We start from the raw sequence: 19057 nt of genomic DNA, 5'->3' as shown, positions 1-19057 counted from the left end.
GGTCTCACATGTGCTGTGGTCCTACCTGAATTCAGAGAAATTGGGCAGGGGTATTCCTGACCGCTGTGTAGCCTGCATATCCCCCCACCCAACATTGTATGCATGTGACTTATCCTCACTTCAAATGTTAATGCTGCTCTTCGGTATCATACTAAACCCACTGGAACATCCAGGTGCTGAACTTCCTTTGAACATCAATGCTTCATTTAGGAACAAAACAGCATTGTGGTTCTGGTTAAAAAGATCTGTCTGCAAGAGCTGAGCTCTCCCAAGGCTGCCCAACAGCTCCCTGGATGCTCTGAAACTGCTTACCAGTGCCAAGGTGGCCTGAAGGGGCCCAGAAGCCCAGCTTCATTCCATATGACAAAGACTGAGCAGCGCTTTGCAATTACATTAACGGGCCCTCAATGCTCAGTCTCTCCATTTCCTAGTTGTAAAGGAAGTCAAGAATACATACAACAAGGAGAGAAATATGGAAAAGACACTCTTGGGCCTTATTTTCCTTGGGTATATAATGTGTGCAGGTAAAAAGCCTACTACTGCCAAAAATAGTATTCTGCTGTCAATTACACATAGTCTTCAATGAATTGGAAGTGGAACAACTGATTTGTTTTTAAATTATTTTGTCCTTTTTCATGTATGATGACAAAATAGAGGCTTACTGTATTGAGGTCCCTTTTCTAGGACTGCAGGAAAGGAAAAGGTGATGCTGAATTTTATTTCACACAATGAAGGTCTGAGGCCTTGCATGTCTCAGAAAGTAGCTAAGAGCCCTGTTTAGAATCACAGAATGATTTAGGTTGGAAAAGACCTCTAAGATCATCAAGTCCAACCATTAACCTAACAACACCACGTTCACCACTAGATCATGTCCTTAACTGTTACTTGGGAGAAGAGACTGACTCCCATCTTGTTACAGCCTCCTTTCAGGTGTTTACAGAAAGTGATAAGGTCCCCTCTCAGTCTCCTTTTTTCCAGGCTAAACAATCCCAGCTCCCTCAGCTGCTACTCCCTTGTGCTCTTGTAGTGAGGGGCCCAAACCTGAACACAGTATTTGAGCTGTGGTCTTTGTGGTACAATGGAATGATCACTTCCCTAGTCCTGCGGGGCCAATATTTCTGATCCAAGCCAGGATGCCATTGGCCTTCTTGGCCACCTGGGCACACTGCTGGTTCATGTTTAGCTGACTGTCGACCAGCACCCCCAGGTTCTTCTCCGCTAAGCAGCTCTACAGCCACGCTTCCTCAAGCCTGTAGTGTTTAAAAGGTGGCCAGGACTTTGGGTAGAAAATATTTGAAGCCCTTTGGTAGAAGCAAAAGAAGGGGAAAAAAGCACCATCAGGTTGTTTTGATCAAAGAAAAGGCAGAGTCCCAGGTGTGGACTTTTGTCCCACACATAAAAAGGTACGCTAACTCCACTTAAACCCACAGAACAACTGTACCTTTAAGCCAACATGGCTAGCACTTACCTGAATTGGGAATTACTAGGTGACCTCCTAAGGAGTTGAAGGTCCCAAATGCAGTGCACGATGGGTCAGTTTGCCGAGCAAGGCTCTGGTTCTTCATATTCAGGGTCTCATTCTCCAGAAGAGACTGTGTAATCTGTGGGGACAGCTTGGAGGAGAAGTCAGAAAGGTCATCCTGGGGAGTGACTGCACCAGAGGTATTATAAACCTTGATCTTCAAGTTGGGGAGCGGGTCCAGGATTGGAGAATTGGTCATTGGGATTTTATCAGAGACATCATGCAAGGCGTAAACAGGACCCCTGTACATGGCTGCAGCAGAAGTGAGGTCTGGTGGCACTGCCAGGAGGTCTGCAAAGGAAAGGAGAAGGAAGAACCATATTACTTCTCTATTCTGATGACACTGTTCTGAGCAACAATTTGGGTTTGCATTCTGCATTTTGCCTTTTATTCCTAAGGTTCAGATACTTAAAGTCCCTGACCTGCATCTCCATTTCCATGCATTCTTCCAGCAAACTCCCAGGGGTTGTATTGCCACAGCTGCTATGGAATCCAATTGTCATACAAAATTACAGCATGTTTCTGCTATGAAGATTTTTCACTGGGATTATTTTTCCAGGGTGCACTAAGATTTCAAATACGACATGCTTAGCACCAGGGCAAGATGTTTTCCTCATCTAATAGATCTAGTTTTTAACTAATACCCCCTTCCTAAATGCTATGTAACATTTTATCTAACTGGTCTAATGACAGCATTCCTGAAATAAAAGACACAACAGGCCTACGAAGCCATCATGTCCACAACTCCCTGCAGTGAGGGATTACTACCTGCATTACACTTTTTTGAGATTCATATTAAAAGTTTATCCAGCAAAGAAAACAACACTTCTGCTAATCTTCCACATGACAACTCTCTTGTCATCTTAACTCTTACTTTGATTTATTCTTCTGGAGCAGATATGGGGAAAAAAGAGGAACTCTTCAGACTAAATATGGACCTTGAAAAAGGTAGCACTACCTTTCGAGTGCTTTTTTCTGGCCAGTGAAGTGTGGAAATAATAAAGCTGTTATGCATCAGTGATAAAAATGCTCACTATTAAATGATGTTCTACCACTACTTTTTCTACATTGTCTATTGAAATGCACAGTCCTTCTCAAACTACTACTTATACCTGTGGAAACAGAGCATAGGAAAAAAGGCTATTAGAGAAATAAAGGGGAGGAAGATGTGATACAATTACTGTATTATCACTCTTGTTTCTATCAGAGCTTTGCCTTTGATTTGAATTTGAAACATTCCCATAAATGTTTCTGTGTTTCACTCTCACATTCATTTCTCTCTTCAGAAGTTAAATATCCCTGCTTTATACTCTTGAACACATCTGAAAAATGCCAACATGGGTTTTGAGCACCTGACTATCAGAAATAAATGAATATGAATCTTTCTCCCTTTTATCAAGTCTCAACAAGCATCCAGTGAGTATCATTCATGCAGCCCAAGAGAACACAACCTTACAGTACCTCCCTGAATTGGTCAAAACGCAGTGAAATGAAAACTAACCTTGCCTTGCAGCCTTGATGTTAACAGGCTGAAATCCCCCATTTAGCGCTGAGGAGTCAATGATATCTGACTCAAAGTCACGATGGTTCTTGCGATAGACAAACAGGGCCACAGCCACGGAAATAGCCAAGCACACGATCACGGCTATGACGATCCCGACGTAGAGGGCAACATCATCCGAGTCAGGAGCAGCTAGAGGGAGAGAGGCCAGGAACCTTGATGAAATGTGTGCTCCTCACAAGGACTTTCAAGAAAACACAGTTTTATTACTCTTGTTTCCTGCAGATATTTACTACCTTTTTTATAGGATAATTTAAAATCCATTTCCAAGATCATATAACAGGTGTATGCTCTTTTGGTGGAAAACAATCTTTGATTTCTCTCTAACCTGTGTTCTAACTCTTTCCCTATCTACTCGTTCATCTATCTAGTACTCAGGGTGTGAACTACTCAGCACAAAACATGTTACAGACAGTCTCATGAACCAAATTCACCTTATGAAGTAAGATGGTATGTCTTAGTGACATAGTGTCATAATATTGGTATTTAGAAGTTCATCTGATAACAAACCATATTGTGCATTTTTAGACTTCAGAATTTTTATATTTTACTTTTAAAAAATAAAAGAACCCAAAATTTCCATTTCCTATGGAATACCTGTAATATCACTATCTTTGAGTTTGTTTTTTTTAATTGTAATTTGTCATTTAATTGTAATTTTAAAGGCCATTTGCCTTTAAAAAAATAGACTAGTAAAGCAGAGAATCAAACACTGAATTCTCATCATCAGCATTAACACATACATATTTGGATAAAAGCAGAAGCAAGCAAAAGAAAGAATGTGGTAATTTACCAAAAGGAACCCAGATTTATTTGACCTGTCTTGTGAGAAAATGGCTATGATATTTCTACTAGCTGCTTATACCGTACCATCAGCACCAATTCCAAGCTAATCTCTAGCATCATTATCCACCAGACATTTTTTTTCAAAAGGTCTGAATATGTGATCAAAATTTGATGTGTTTCTATACAGTGAAGAATCCCAGTTTTAGAAATAGCCTAATGAAAAAAGGAAGTGCAAAAACAAATCAGACTTTTTAGTACCCCATTTTTGTTAGTTTGAAACATGCGAAATCACTTTTATTTTATTTCTTCTAGCCATTTAAGCCAAGTTGCCCTCCAGATGAAAAGGTGAGAGCTGGCAGATGTAGAAAGGGAGTGATCAATCTCTGTAAGCTCCTGGCTATCAGACCTCCACTTTACCAAATTTGAGGCATCCCATTTTTAACCCAGCAGTTCAGGAAGCAGATATCTGAGTTCTGGCTCAAAGAAAAGTTACCCTTCCACCACATTTCTTCCATTAGCTAAGGAAATTTTAATGAGAAGATGGTTCATTCTCTACAGTTTCAGTCTCTGAGGCAGCATCTTCTCCCATTTCCCTCATGTCCTTATCATTCTGCGCCAACCTGCAGACGGCAAAACACTGTGACTGCTGTCAAGCAAGCAGCATATCACTTACTCTGCTGAATAGGCCCCTCTTTGCCCAGTTACACAGAGCTGGCCTAACAGTAAAGCTTGACTCAAGGAACAGCATCAAATCAGCATCCAGGAACATAAAATCAAACAGTAAACTTACAAGAAAATCCATATTCATTCTGGGTTCTCTGTTCAGTTGAAATAGGATAAATGAAACCTTAAAAAGAAAGAAATTAAACAAAAATGGGAAGAAAATCAAATGAGGAGAACAAAAAAGTGAACCATGAAAAATAGTTTAATTAAAAAAAAAAGGAAAAGAAACTGATGGCACTTTAAAATTCTGATACAGCACAGAATTATGATTTTGCATCCCCTCTCTCCTCCAGAGCCTTACTAAGAATTAATAAGCAGGCAGATTGAATTTCTAAGCCAAAATCAGTCTCGAGTCACTAACTTTAGAGTGCTTAAAGTCTTCCTTTTATTGAGCATAAACTCTAATGGATCTAATATATTTCAGACATCAAGGGTCATTAGCATATGGAAAGTCTTTTTATCCCTATCCCTGCCATATGCTTTAATTCCCAGGACATGCTCGGTGAGGCTCTAAACAGTTTTTATATTTAATTATAATAGCTTGCTGTTGATCTAATAGAGCTAAAGGAGACCTGTTGTCACCGGTCAGAGGTTAAGTACCCATTTGCTGAGCAGAGTCTATGCACAAAGCTATCTCTCTGCATTTCCTTAAAATTATTTTATCCTGTCTTTAACACATGTTCAATAGGAATTCCTCAGGGAGCAAAGAATTTGTCAGCAAACGGTAAACTGAGTGGCTTTTCTTTGAAATTATTACAAAATCAATAAGGCCCCTGAGGTCGGAACATTACTTATTTGAAATCTTTGCTAGCACCATATATTGACAAAATCATAACATAATTTACAGATGTATTTCTGAATGGATAAATAAGAGATATCATTTCTTTTGTCTATTGTTTCTTTTCTTCCTGCAGCCCTCACAGCACAGCAGGCTGTTAGTTCGCATATGAGTCCTGTGAACTCACTAAGCATCTCACAGCTTCTTTCCATCCATATGGGAAACAAGTGAAATGCTCCTAGTCCCATGCTGCTGGAAAGGTAAATGACAAATCCAAACTAAGCAAGGGAGTCACTGTCTGGGATGGGATTAGAGTCGGTGTAAGACAGAAGGCACCTCTCCTCCATTATCTCCCCTTCTGTTCTTTTAAAGGGAATTTCACCCCTTCCCCTTGGATCATGCTTGCAAGGAGCTCACACAGCTGGGGACTCCCTGCAGGTGAAACAAAACTGGAAAACGAACTCCTGGTGTGTGCCTAGCACGCAGGACCACATTAAAGGCAGACTGGAGTAACAATCCCCAGCTCCCACAGCCACTGAGCTTGGGTGCTCAGCATCTGTTGTGCTCTACATATCTCTTGTTGCTTGGCTGCATTTTTTGCTAATGAAGACATAGTCTATCCCAATTGCAGGTATGGACATACCTCCCTTCAAAGTTTCCAGACATTAATTATCACATAAACGCTACCTTCACTGAAATACCAGAGCAAAACCAGCTGGTTTTTGATGGTGATGTTTTTTTATTGAGGCATCATGGGACAGAATATATTGCCTGTAATATCTATTTAAAGCTTTATTTCACAGTAAGGATTCCAGCCTTACAATTGCTTTTAGGAATATGAAGTCTTCACATTAATTTCTTTGAGGCAAGTACTCTCAACACACATACACAATCTTTCATTAATAACTGCTCTTTACTTACTACTGGTGTACTTGAGGTATTGGCCATAAAAAGTCAGGTGAGTACTCAGCAAGTCTGGGCATGAATTTACATTATTCATTATTAATTACTCCCCACTTGCTCCCCAGATGAAATTTCAGCTATAGACTTATGCCCAATATTTCCTTTGGCAAGATGTCTCTGGAGAGACCAAGAGACACGCAGCAGGAAATATAAGGCACAAGGACAAAGTGGAATTTAGGCTCTGAATATCTTTTTGCGTCATACTCAAATCCACTGGGAAAGCTGAGGATATCTCCCTGCACTTCATGTGCCCCAGCATGTTCATGGGGAAGCTGGCATGGGGCAGCACATGTCCTCTGGCTCTGCATCACCCATGGAGCTTCAGCTCACCCGTGCAGAGCTGAAAAGGAGAGGTTATTCTTCTCTCCTTTGCATTTCAGATAGTAAGTTTTGTGTTGTGCATCAACATTTGCAAGGTTGTGTGTCATTCCTGCCATGTCTGAAGTGATCCAGTAACTGAAACTCGACAGGCACAAAAGATGGCACCACCTGGATTAGCTGTGATGTTACTGAAATCATTCTTTCCTCACAGGAAAATGGAAATTCAAATTCAAGTTTTTTCAGCAAAGTAAACAACTGTGGTCCTCAAATATTCTAAAAGAAATCTACCTCACTGCAACCTCTCCATAGACCCTGTTTGTCACAAATACATATTTGTGTCTTACAAGTTTGCACAGATTTTCTTACTGATAACTATGGAAAGCATCCTTGCAGCTACATAAGAGTGACACCAATTTCTTCTACAGAAATGTTTTGTGCATAAATTTACTGATGCATCTGTTGAAACAGAAGGAAGAGGTAAGGATTCTGCTTGCTGTGTTTATTAGCCTCACAAATTAACATGTAAAGCGATCTTGATTTTACTCTTCTACGTCTGCTGCAAGTTGAACCAAGCACCCAACTCCATCCAGCTGCTTCCATGCAAACAGCCTGGCTTGTACATCTCTGCAAGGACACACTGTCAGCCTGAAATATGTGGTTTTTACACAGAAGGAAAGCATGGCAGAGGTGGAAAGGTTATGGGCTGCTAAGTGAGATGCCATATGTCTGAGTCATAGGCACATCAATTTTTTGTTGAGAGCCAGGAGTCCCAGTTGATCCATCCGGCTGTAAATCGATAGGTGGCCACTCGTGCAAGTCCTTGTTGGGGTGATTGCACTACACAAGCTATGCTGAGGCATATCCAACCCTGTTTGCTCACAGAATGTGAGCAGACTCCCCTGGTTGAAGCTAGCAGAGACCTTACCTTGGGTTTCCAAGCTGGCAACCCCAGACACTTGCTGGTTTCAGACATCAGCTCCATCTTCACTTGTAAATTAAGCATGTCTATTGAAGATCCCTCAAACATGGCAACTACAGACTGACACTTGCAATTTTGGTGGGACTTTTTGGAAAAAAATTAGTTTTAAGCACTCCTTTGTCACTCTTCCAAAAGGGAGTGGGCATTGCAGTGGCAGTGGTAAGGGGAAGGCTTGCAGTAATGAGCAGGAGGTAATGGAGAGGATGCAGGCCTGTTGCCAGGATCCCAGCAAAAGAGCACAGGTTTTTCCTATAGAAAGTCAGCTGTCACACTGGTCCCTCTTGACTATGCCTTCAGATAATGAAAAAGGACATTTTCATCAGATAATGATACAAACCTGATGGGATTAGTAACTGAAATAATGAAGAATGACTTCCCTCCTCTCTTCAAAGTAATTGCAGTGAAAAGAGATCTTTTTCTTGTGCATTTTTTTCTTTTTTCCCCCTTTCTTGTATTAAGCACTGCTTGGCAAATACCTAAGGGACTTCTACCAGGATGATCAACATTTTTAATGACGAATTTAGAAAGGTGCTGGTGGGTTTGACTCTAGGAAGAGCCTGCTGAGGCTGCTGGCTCATACTCAGAACAGCTGGTTTCACAGTGAGCTACTTTCTTTGAGAAAAGTAATTTAAGCTTCTTCCTACAGTTCATTGGGAAATGTATATTTTCAAAGGCACTTCTGCTATTTTGTTGTGTAACTTACTGTTGAATGAGTAAAATAGTAATAATCATACTTTATGCTTGCATAGTGCCTACTGTTTGAGGCTCTCAAAGTGGGAGGCTTACCAAAAGTGGGTATTTGTTTCCCTCATCCTACAAGTACCTCCCCTATCTGGAGAATCAGTGGGAGGCTCAGGTTAACACACCAAAATTGAACCACTGTAATTGCATGGTAAATGCATTCATTAAAAAGCCTTTAGTTAAGTTGATGTTTCTCCATGCATTCTACTTTATATTCCAATTTAGGTTTGAAAATACATTTATCGTTCCTGTGGAAGTACTTCTGTTAAGTGTTAAAGGTGGGCTTTTTTTAACTAAATTAATTATGCTGGCACAAATCCTTTGTACAAATGCAGATGCATCATTACAAAGGTGCTTTATGTAGACATTGCCTATTTTCTCTCTAGAAAGCATGAGAAGAGCAATTTAAGCACCTTTATAATGATGCAACACACTGGGGAAAAGTGAAGAAGGGTGAATATGTCAGATTGTACTGGAAAAAAAACAAACAACCCAATGTTGGTATATAGAAAAGACTTCAGCAGCTTTTTATCAGTTTAGTTTAACTCAATTTAAGCATCAGTTACACTTGGCACTGATTTGGGAAATTGTGACCATTTAACTAAGTAGATTGTGAAGCTCATTTAATTAGTTTGGTGCAGCTTGTGAAGGTAGATGATCCCTAAACACTGGAAGTCTAGCCTGAGCATTCTGGTCCCACATGTCTTGTTCTGGCGTCCTGGAAATACATGTGTGTCAGAGGCCACAGGAGACACAACAGTAGGTCTCTGTTGCTGAATGGCCCTGTGTGGATTTATCTGCTTTCAGGGTTAGCTTTGACAAACAAGCAGGCTGAGCCTTTCTATAGCACGAGTTCATCTGCTGCAATTTTCTTTGAGAGGAGTGGATAAACATTCTCATAATAAAATCAACTTGGTAAGTTGAGGTAAAATAAAACATTTGGGAAAAGAGAATCTCAGACCTATAAAAGATAACTGTGCAGAAATTATCACACTGACTCCCTTTAGATTGACATTTCACAGAATGTCACCAAAGAGTCACCAAAACAACTTCTCTAAGCTCTTTTTCTTCCACTGGGGAAGAATCTTCTCCTCAGCATATTCATGGGCATATACACACACACACATGGTGCTCAGCCTGGGAACTCAGTATCATGACATGGGAATTCTGAAATCCCATGTTTGATATCACCTAGAGAGCCATGGGCATATAACTGCCTAGGCCACTGATCGTGCATATTTTAAAGACAACTTTTATCCCTTAAGTATAGAACACTAAGTCATGGCTTCATGCAGAGGGAACTTTGTAACTGGATCCCTTTTTTGGTCCTTAATAGACTTTGCTAGCTTTCTAGTCATGCTGAATTTGTATTAATGGATACCAACTTTGAAGTGAATTGATCAGATTATGAAAAGGTTTTACCCTGTTGCTTGCAGAAAATAAAATATTCACATAAGAGACAAAGAAAAAAATCCCAGTTTTTAATCTGTATTTTCCCTATCTATTTTTCTTCTCTTCAGCAGCTATCTAGGCAAGACAGTGAAGTAGCTGAAAATGATCTTTCTGGGCACTTATTTACTAGGGTTTATACAATTTGGGTCATATTTTCAAAAATATTTACAATTATGCTGCAAAGAAATAGTTTTATACCATTAGCTGAGGTAATAGTTAATGATACATAGTTTGAGACTGTATCAAGACTAGAGAGAACTGGAGACATGCACTTTCAGTTAATAAAGTGAAGATTGCATAAAGCATACCGTAAATGCTAGTTTCTTCAAAAAATCATTTTTTTAATCTGGCACCACTTGCTTCTAATCTATAAACTCTCTCTACCCTCTCTGTAGTAGTTTCAGAAACAGCTGAGGTCACGTAATTCCATGGCCTTTCTGAAAGCCTAGCCACATGACATGTCTCAGTAACATCCTGTTGCAAAGAACTCAACAGGTTGAGCATAATACGTTGTTACAGCACTTCCCCCCCCCCCCCCTTTTGGCTCTACAGTCAATGCTCTTAAATCACCTATGAGAAAAGAAGAAGGCACAAAGGCATTCAACTGCTGCCTTTCTTTCTCTGCTTTGATGGGTTTATCCAGTGTAGCCACACTGAAGTAGGAATAAGCTCTTGCTGGCAACAGGCTCTGAATCACAGAGCTATGACGGACAGATAAACAGAGACTAATTCTCACATGTAGATGCCTAAAATTTGAAGAAACTTATTCTTAGAGCATTTAAAGTAGGTGTGTGGTGTATACATTGTGACATGAGAGTTTACTAAAACAATCCTTTGTTTTGCTGTGATATATATACATCAGATGAATTCCAGTATTTAATAACTCAAAGCCATCAAGCTGGTAATTTTTTCCATATCAGTCCCAAATAACATGCACCCAATTGCTTCTGTTCTTAATTCCCAAGATGATGTCTTCTTTCAGCATTAATTCAATTAGCCTCCTCTTTTGCCTAGATCTAGTAGCTCAGAATTTTATTTAAAATATTTGGATTTTGCTGAAATTCTCTATAATCAGTCTCAGTATCAGAAATTATCCTGAGAAGTTTGAATAATATTGGGTTAAGAATCCTAATAATTTTTTGTTGTTGATTTTTTAGTTCAATTGAACTCAATGAGCTAAAAAAAAAAAGTATATATTAGTGTTTACAAATTCCAGATTCTAGGAATTCACCTTATCTCCCTTTTCCTTTAAAATGCCATTCTTAATTCAAAACCAGCCCAATTTCAGACTTTTTTGCATTCATGAGAACAGACATTCATCAATTCTACATTCTGAATTCTACTATAAAGAGAGGGTTTTGAAACAAAGAAGAAAAAAAGTCATATGCCCATGCAGTGTTTGCAGTGCTGTGGCTGTGACCTTGCACTAATAATCCTGTTTCCATCTTCTGTCTCCTTCTGTCTTACCTCATTCACCATCACCTCTCAGCAATCACAGCTATCACCAGCTTGCTTAAATTTCTTCATTATTTTTAAAGGTAATTATAGATGATCAATACAGTGTGCAAAGACCCAAAGCTTTCAAAAAAGACTTTCAAGGGCTTTCAAAATGTTCATTCAGATGCATTGCAATGCTATAGGTTTCCACCAAGTCCATCTATGATGGACAAACAGCCACATATTTCCATCTTAGGAGAAGGAATTTAGGGATTTAACTTGACATTCAGGAGTTTTAAACTGCTTTGTGCAAGTTCTACTGTCCAGAGGCTGCACATGCTTCCAGTACTGTTTTCTATAAGGGAGCAGAGTTAATGGTACAAGAGCAACCTCAGAGTAAACCCCATATTCTGACTGCTTAGTGCCAAGGCTTCATGTTCACTTAACGTGTTGCTAATGCAGATTTACCATAGGAGAAATATTAACAATAATATATGACTTGTAATTGGTGTTAATCGTTTCTCCCCCTTGCTATTTCCCAGGAAAACAAGAAGATGTGATATGTTATACCTTTTTTTGTGGTGGTTAAAAAAACCAATAAAACACACCAACAAAATCTGTGAAGCTGCAAAAACCTTTAAGACACAATGTGCCCAGCTCCTTCTTATATTTTCTATTCTAAAGAAAGACCTTCACATCTGCAGTAATGATGCTGAAGGTCAGATATGATTTCAGACATCCCAGAGATAATGCACTGCAATTTATTTTCTTTCTGAAGGACTAATTATTGGCATGTTCAAAGTGGGCTAATAAATAGGGAGCTTGAGGTTTTGTGACTCTTTATTTACTTGGGTATTATCTCAGATCTTTCCTGAGCGGGTAAGTTAAATGGGGAGACTCTCTTGTTCTCTCCTTGAATGGAGTTTATGATATTCTATAATTAAGACTGCAATTATGTTTTCATTTTAAATTAGATCCTGAAATTTGTTAATATTGTTAGAAAGTCTTGCCTGAGTTTAAACACACATGTCATCTATATGGGAGCGGGGGAAGTTGAAAGAGAAGGATAACTTGTTGCTAAAATTTGATGTGGATTAGAATATCCAAGTTTGACATTATGCAATCTTTTGCAGTTAAGGACTTTGACCTTTTGGTTAAATCTTATGTCAGTCTTTAGTATCTTAGAAGCACAGGACCTTAACACTGGGTTTGTTATGAATGTTTGACAGCAAAAGTAAACACATGGCAATTTGCTAGATTATGTATTTGCAAATTCCACTCTTGCAATGACTGAATGCTAAATTGACTTCCTGGGATTCACTTTGTTTTGCAGTAGGAGCTGGACAAGAGCTGAAATAAGTACTGAAGAGAGGACATACAGCAAACAGCTAGTTGAGTGAAGGGACAGTTGGAAGGGGATGCAGGAGAGGGGAATGCTGGAAAAAAGGCTTACGGAAAGCATGAGTTATCCACACAGAACAGGTATCAAAATCTTTGGCAGGTTTGTAAGCTCACACGTAAGGTAACTTGCATTCCCCAGTTTATAACCTCAAAAATCCCAGAGACTCCAGAACCAGCTGATCAGCTCAATGTTTGTCTCTCAAACTATAGAAACTTCCTTCCCCAGCATAAGTTTTCATTTAAGGATGCTGCCAATAATTTTTTTAGTCCAGATATAGAAATAGAGAGCACTGAGTTTTACTTCTGATCCTTTTACTTACTCCTTGATGAGCCTTGGGAAACTCATGTAACTTTGCTCTGCCTGACACCCTGACAGGAAAGCAAAAATCATGAAATATACCCGCCTTTGTATATGATAAGGAAAATATAAACATACATCATTGTCACTGCATGGGGTGGTTTTCTTCTACAATTAATGTATCAGTCAGACTTCGTCATAAGATTTACATTTTCCTTTCATCTATCTTGGTAGCATTTTGAGTTTCTTAACATGCAGAGGAACAGGAAAAATAAAAGAAAGCCTAAGAAAACTAAGAAGAATGAAAAGTGTAGATGGACAAGGTTGCTTTTTTTTCCTTCTCTCTGTATGGCTATAATATTTTTGATTAGTTCAGACTTTTGAAAACAGCCTAGAGATCTTACAACACTTGTCTTTCATTAAAAATAATATGGAGGTGGTTTTTTCTAAACTGACCGGGGTGAAGACACAGTGATTTCAGTGCCTTGGGTTCTGCCTGTGGCTCTGCTCTTCTATTTTCTCTCAACACTTCTATCTGCTTTGAGCAGTTGGTTTTCTAGGTAAGAGCTCTCAGTTGCAGAGGGGCCACTGGAGCGTGGATGCTTCTCAACTGGGGATTTCTCATGTTGCTATAATAAGAGATGAGTCATGACTCTGAGATGTGTGCATAAATTCCCTTGGCTGCTACACCATTACATAGTAGTTGGGTTGAAAACAGAATAACACATCTCTTTACTCATATCAAGCAACAATATTACAGAAAACTTCTTCTAGGAACAAATGAGATGCCTTCTTCAAATGAATGAGCAGCCCCTGCAAGGGCAAAACAGGCAGGTGGCTACATCATTATGCTGACAGACTGAACGTATTAGAAGTTCTCTCTTGACCAACATGCTCTCAATAAAAGGTTTTATTTCATTCCTCTGCACACATGGGCTTCTGTTGCAGTCTCCCTTGGGAGAGTTCTGCTTGCCTTCTGGAGTCTGGAAAACATCCCCCTGCTCTTTGCATACTAATCTGCTCTGGTGGACCTGTGGTCCTGATCAAGCTGCTCTGCCCTGTAATTCTTCCCTGAATGCCTGCTTTCAAATCAAGCCAAAAAGGGAAACAAATACTTATTCCATCAGAGGTTCTGACATGTTACATTAAACAAGCAAGGCATGTGCAGAATATTTATGTTTTGGGAAGAAAGAGATGGTAGTATCAGGATAACCTTGCCTTCCACTCAAGATCTGTGTATAAACAGAGATGAGACTGGAAAAGGGCAGCATTTAGTCATTTCACACAAGAGCAGGATAAACTGCATCTTTTTCACTCTGCACTATCACTGCAAGAGGGAACCTTATGAACTTCATACTGCCTTTCAGACAAGGATTTCAGAGTGCTCAGCAAATACAGATTTGCCATCACCATTTCACATCAATTCACTCTTGACTAGAAGGAAGCCTTTTTTTAAAAGGAATGGAATTATTAGGCTGATAATAACATCTTCACCATGGTATAGGCAACTTTTTCTCAAGCGGCACATCCGCTATTTGAGTTTCCAAGCAGTTAAGCTACATGCAGGGAGAGAAAGTGATCACCAAAGTGATTCAAGTGTTAGTCCAGATTAACAACAGATGAAGATGTTTTGAATCTTTTCTTCCATTCTATAAATGACAATAGCACATCTCAGTCTTTTCATGCTCAAGCAACAAAGGAAAAGTCCACATTGACACTCGGCAATGATTCACAAGTGGGAGTCTCTTTCTGGCCCTATTCAATGATGGATCTTTATTCCATATTATGACACTATAAAATAAACTATTTTACTACACAAAGAAACAATACTATTGACGTAACTTTATAATCCATAGCCCTGAAGGAACAATATGTGCTTCACTATTATCTTGCTTGTTGCTATAAGACAGCTAGCCCTCTGTTTTGGAAAAAACTGAAAGCACAACTTAGCCAGCCTTTTATGAAAAGCCACAGTGGTCGACTAAAGCCAAGAGTGAGCTGAAAAAGGGGCACTGGTTATCTTCCTGACTGTGCTAGTGCCAACCCTACACATTCCACGCACAATTTCAGAAAAGCCCAAAAGCCCAATAGGCACCAACCTCACACCTACGGACTTGCTGTACTTATTCATTCAGGACAGGGACAATATAGATCTGAACACTGTCACTTCAGATCCTCAACAGAGAGGATATAGGTGACAAACTCTGAGCATGACAGCTGCATGTCATAACTCAGGTAACAAGCCTTCAACATAACCACGCAGTACAGCTAAGTCTTCTCATAGGGTTCACCTCTTCCTGACTACCAGTAGCATTTTACACATAATGCAAAGCAGAACTTGGCCTGCCAGGGACTTGTAGCATCTGCTTTGTACCACACAAATGATCTAGCAGTCATTCCAGACTGAGTCCAGCCAAACACTTCCACTTGTATGTTGCTTTAAAAATATTTGTGACCTAGCGAAGGGAACTAATTGTGCTGAAGTTTGAGCCAGCAGGGGAACGCTTTGCTTTCTTATTCTTTACACAGAACACCCACCAAAGTCATTAGGTAGGATGAGTGAAAGGCTAATTGCAGTGCTTCAGTTTATAGCAATCCCCTGTGAGATGCAGTGCATGCCTTTAAAAGTGTTGCTCCTTGCACTGAACTCGTACATCAAATGGGAAATAATGCAACTATGGAGGCAATAATGCAACTACTGTGGGTGGTAACCAGCCAATTCTTCTTACACCTACAGCATATTTTGTTCCAGAAGATCATATTAATGCTATTATGGGAATTATGGAATTGTTATAATGGACCTGCTAGGCAATATTGTGTATTTGGAAACTTAAAATAGCAATGACCACCCTAAATTTTCACTACATCTGCTTTTCCTTTTCAATTCAGCCTGCTGTGTCTCTGCAGGCTCTCTAGTTTAACGACTATTCGTCTCTTCATGTTAACAGAAAAATACTAACTACCGGATAAGGGAGTGTATGTGTATACTAGCAAGATCATTAGTCTGAATAAATGTGACAGCCGAGTTGCATGAGAAATGCCACAGTTAGTGGTAAGCACAAACTACAGCTTTGGGTGTAAAATACTATAATTACAAGGGATGGAGAAAGCTCCACAGTTTTTATCCCCACAGAAATCAATAGTCATGCAGACTTCTGCTCTTTACTGGAGCAGGAGTAGTCTGATGAAAGAGCTTATTGATCTATCCAGCTGATGCTACTGAAGTGAATAACAGACTGGAAGAGAAAGGGTTTGTAAATTAGACTCATTCAAACCAGCATTTTCCAGCATATCTTTTACATGCAGCTATATAAAGGTATATATTTACAAGTGAGTTTTTGTCAAAGCAACAGGCTACTGACTCCTTGTAAGAGGGTCTGTCTACTAATTCTTTGACCCCAACTACACCCCCCGTGTCAACCTTCAAGCTCTCACTAAAGACTGACAGTCAGGAGGCAGCACCAGGGCATCTAGGAGCAGGATTTGACTATGGGGCAGGTAAGCAGCTGGCCAACACATCTCCCTGAGGGCTATGGCCACAGAAAAAAAGGTGGCTGTAGCTTCCTCCATGCCACATGTGCCATGTCAGACCCAGTGGCATGAAGGCATTGGAAAAGTCTGCTGTGGATCCACAGGTTCCCAGCCTAGGAGAAATGTCAGTTCCTGGCCAGTCCCCAAAAGCCTCAAATAATATGGAAAGAGGCATGTTGTTTTAGGAATGAAAGGAGTCCTGTGTGTCTTCCTGGCTCAGCAGGCAGACTTTCTATGAACCTAAATCCACATGGGCAAAAATGTAAGTATTCAGATTGATTGTGCATAAACTGAGAAGGAGAAATAAAGAAAAAGGGTGGGGGGAGAGAGAGAGAGCAGCAGGCACATTGCCACCAAGTACGGCAAATCAATCTTCTCAGCAGTGATGGATCGGGGAGCAGGACTGCAAGTTTTACAGGTATATGAAACCCTGCGAGTATAAAGACACCATTAAAACACTGCCATTAAATTCCAACACTGAAGGATTACCACAGCCCCTGGAGCTAAGCAGGTCATTATATGACTGCATATTTTTCATTATCATTTTTTATATACATATATATGAAGCAGAATAGGATTCACAACAGTTTCACCCTCTCTCCTGCTGAAGACCTCTGCTTTATACTCAGCATCCACTTTCACAAATAAAATGCAATATACCATCAACAGATAAACGAGATCCCTACAGGGCTTTTATTCTGCTGTACTATTATATCTACTTTTCCACAAGACTTCTGCTTAAATGGCTCTCTTTATGCACACACACAAAGATGACATACACCTGTCTCAATATAACCTGATAGTGAAGAGCTCTTCTGTATAGGGAAATGTATCTTTTCTTCCTAATTTTTCATAATGACTTATTAACAGTGCTGGAGCTAGGGGTATGCTAGCTTCCTCACAATAAAAGTGTTATATAGTAAGACATGGATGGATTTTTATTTTTTTTTTCTATCTTTAGAAATGAAAAAGAGAGGAGCTCTAAATTTCACCTTTCCATTTTCCCCATAAAAAGAGATTTTTTGAGGCATTACAGCTTCATAGGCTGCTGACACTGACTAATAGTTTTTAACATGATGGAAGTATTTGTATGAGCCACACTGAGGAAGCTATTTGTAACTCTGGGAAACTCCAGAGCAAGTGGCTATGCTGTGCCATAGGGTAGCTCAGAGATCACTGCCAGCATAGTAGCCATCTTATATAGTAATTATTCAAGGGGTAGACCTATGTATTAGCTAGTAGTGTCACTTTTCTGTCATTGTGACTATTTCAGTCAAAAGTAACCTGCCTCAGAGAATAAAAATTCTTAACCCCTTTTTTATGAGAGAACCCAAAGCATTTTATGATCCGGACACATAGATATCGAATAGTTACAGCCACAACTCTTTGGATAACAGAGAGCTGAAGCTTGACAGAGAAGTACTGTAGTGAGATGGGATGAAGGAACAGGAGAGACATGTATGTGATGATTTTGACTCAGGTTATTGTGCTAATGAAATGTGAAAGGGAGTCTTGATGCACCAACAGCCCAAAGAAGACCCCTTTTTTGAGAAGGGATGGGATGCAGAGCAGATTAACTGTTCATCAGTACATGTCAGAATCACACTTAAAACCTACTGTTTTTTTACTTCTCTCTCCTATTAGTCAAAAAGGCAGGACCATGGCATAAACAGATGCAGGCAGACTACATTTTGGTGCTAGAGCTGATCTTAACGAGGCTGCACCATGATGATGACTATACATGAAGTTTGCACTGGCAGTGCCTAGATACAGCCTACCTCCTTCTACCACAGGGCACTTGAAATCCAAAAAAAGCACATAACTATTATATGTAGAAACACGTGCACCCACCATTCCTGATATTAAGAAGCCACAAGCTGATCTGCTTGGCCAAGTTTACTCTTTAAAAATGCTGACTTTGCCCTAAATGCTCTTTTTTTTTCCATTTACATTGCTGTAAGAGTCACTGCCAAACTTCTCTGGACAGATGCTGCACCTGTATAGAGAGGAAGACTGTTTGGTGGGGAGACCAGGGGGGAGAAGGCTCTGTTATGACTCTTCCTAATTCTTCACTGTTCAACTTCGTATACCTCAGACAGCATTACATTCATCTTCAGGCAAAAAGAGTGGGTTGCCCACACTGGTGAGAACCGGATTAACTAATTTCTTTTACAAATGATTCTGTGACTTTAGGTCATTGATGCTGTTCTGCAGCTATTTCTGGTTTCGCTGTGGCCATATATATCCCAGACCCCAGAGAGGTCACAGTGGCACTTACCCTGCATGCAGAGCCCGTCAGTGCAGTTCTTGGACTGCAGCACCAGCCCCTCACAGTCCTTCCCCCCGTTCTTCGGCGCTGGGGCCGTGCACTCCCTCCGGCGCCAGTGAGTACACTCCGTGCCACAGGTGGACCACTTGCTCCAGGATGTCCACTTGCCATCCACTGACACAAGGAAAGAACAACTTGTTAGGGTGTACACAGAAGTGAGACCAAGCAAAAGCAATGCACACATTGGCACAAGCCGGTCTGCAACTCCTGGCCATCTCTGGCAAGGCAGAGGGAT

The 19057-nt window shown here is 40.1% G+C and overlaps 1 protein-coding gene across 2 annotated transcripts in view; it reads right to left on the bottom strand.

Moving 5' to 3' along the window:
• Positions 1-19057, bottom strand: part of UNC5C (unc-5 netrin receptor C) — a 257215-nt gene that overhangs the window by 29842 nt on the left and 208316 nt on the right. Inside the window, exons 7-10 of one of the 2 annotated variants that reach the window (XM_051789747.1) lie at positions 18772-18936; positions 4660-4716; positions 3024-3215; positions 1469-1813 (exon numbers count right to left, since the gene is read on the bottom strand). In XM_051789747.1, coding sequence (XP_051645707.1) covers positions 1469-1813; positions 3024-3215; positions 4660-4716; positions 18772-18936 — 759 coding nt within the window. The remainder of the gene's footprint in view (positions 1-1468; positions 1814-3023; positions 3216-4659; positions 4717-18771; positions 18937-19057) is intronic. The other variant, XM_051789749.1, reaches the window with a different exon arrangement.

The sequence above is a fragment of the Manacus candei genome, unplaced genomic scaffold (genome assembly GCF_025592945.1).
Source record: "Manacus candei isolate 608988 ecotype Guabito, Panama unplaced genomic scaffold, ASM2559294v1 h1tg000028l, whole genome shotgun sequence".
In the NCBI taxonomy this organism is placed as follows: Eukaryota; Metazoa; Chordata; class Aves; order Passeriformes; family Pipridae; genus Manacus; species Manacus candei.
The sequence above is the reverse complement of the archived record's forward strand: the minus strand, read 5'-3'. Positions and strand labels throughout refer to the sequence as shown.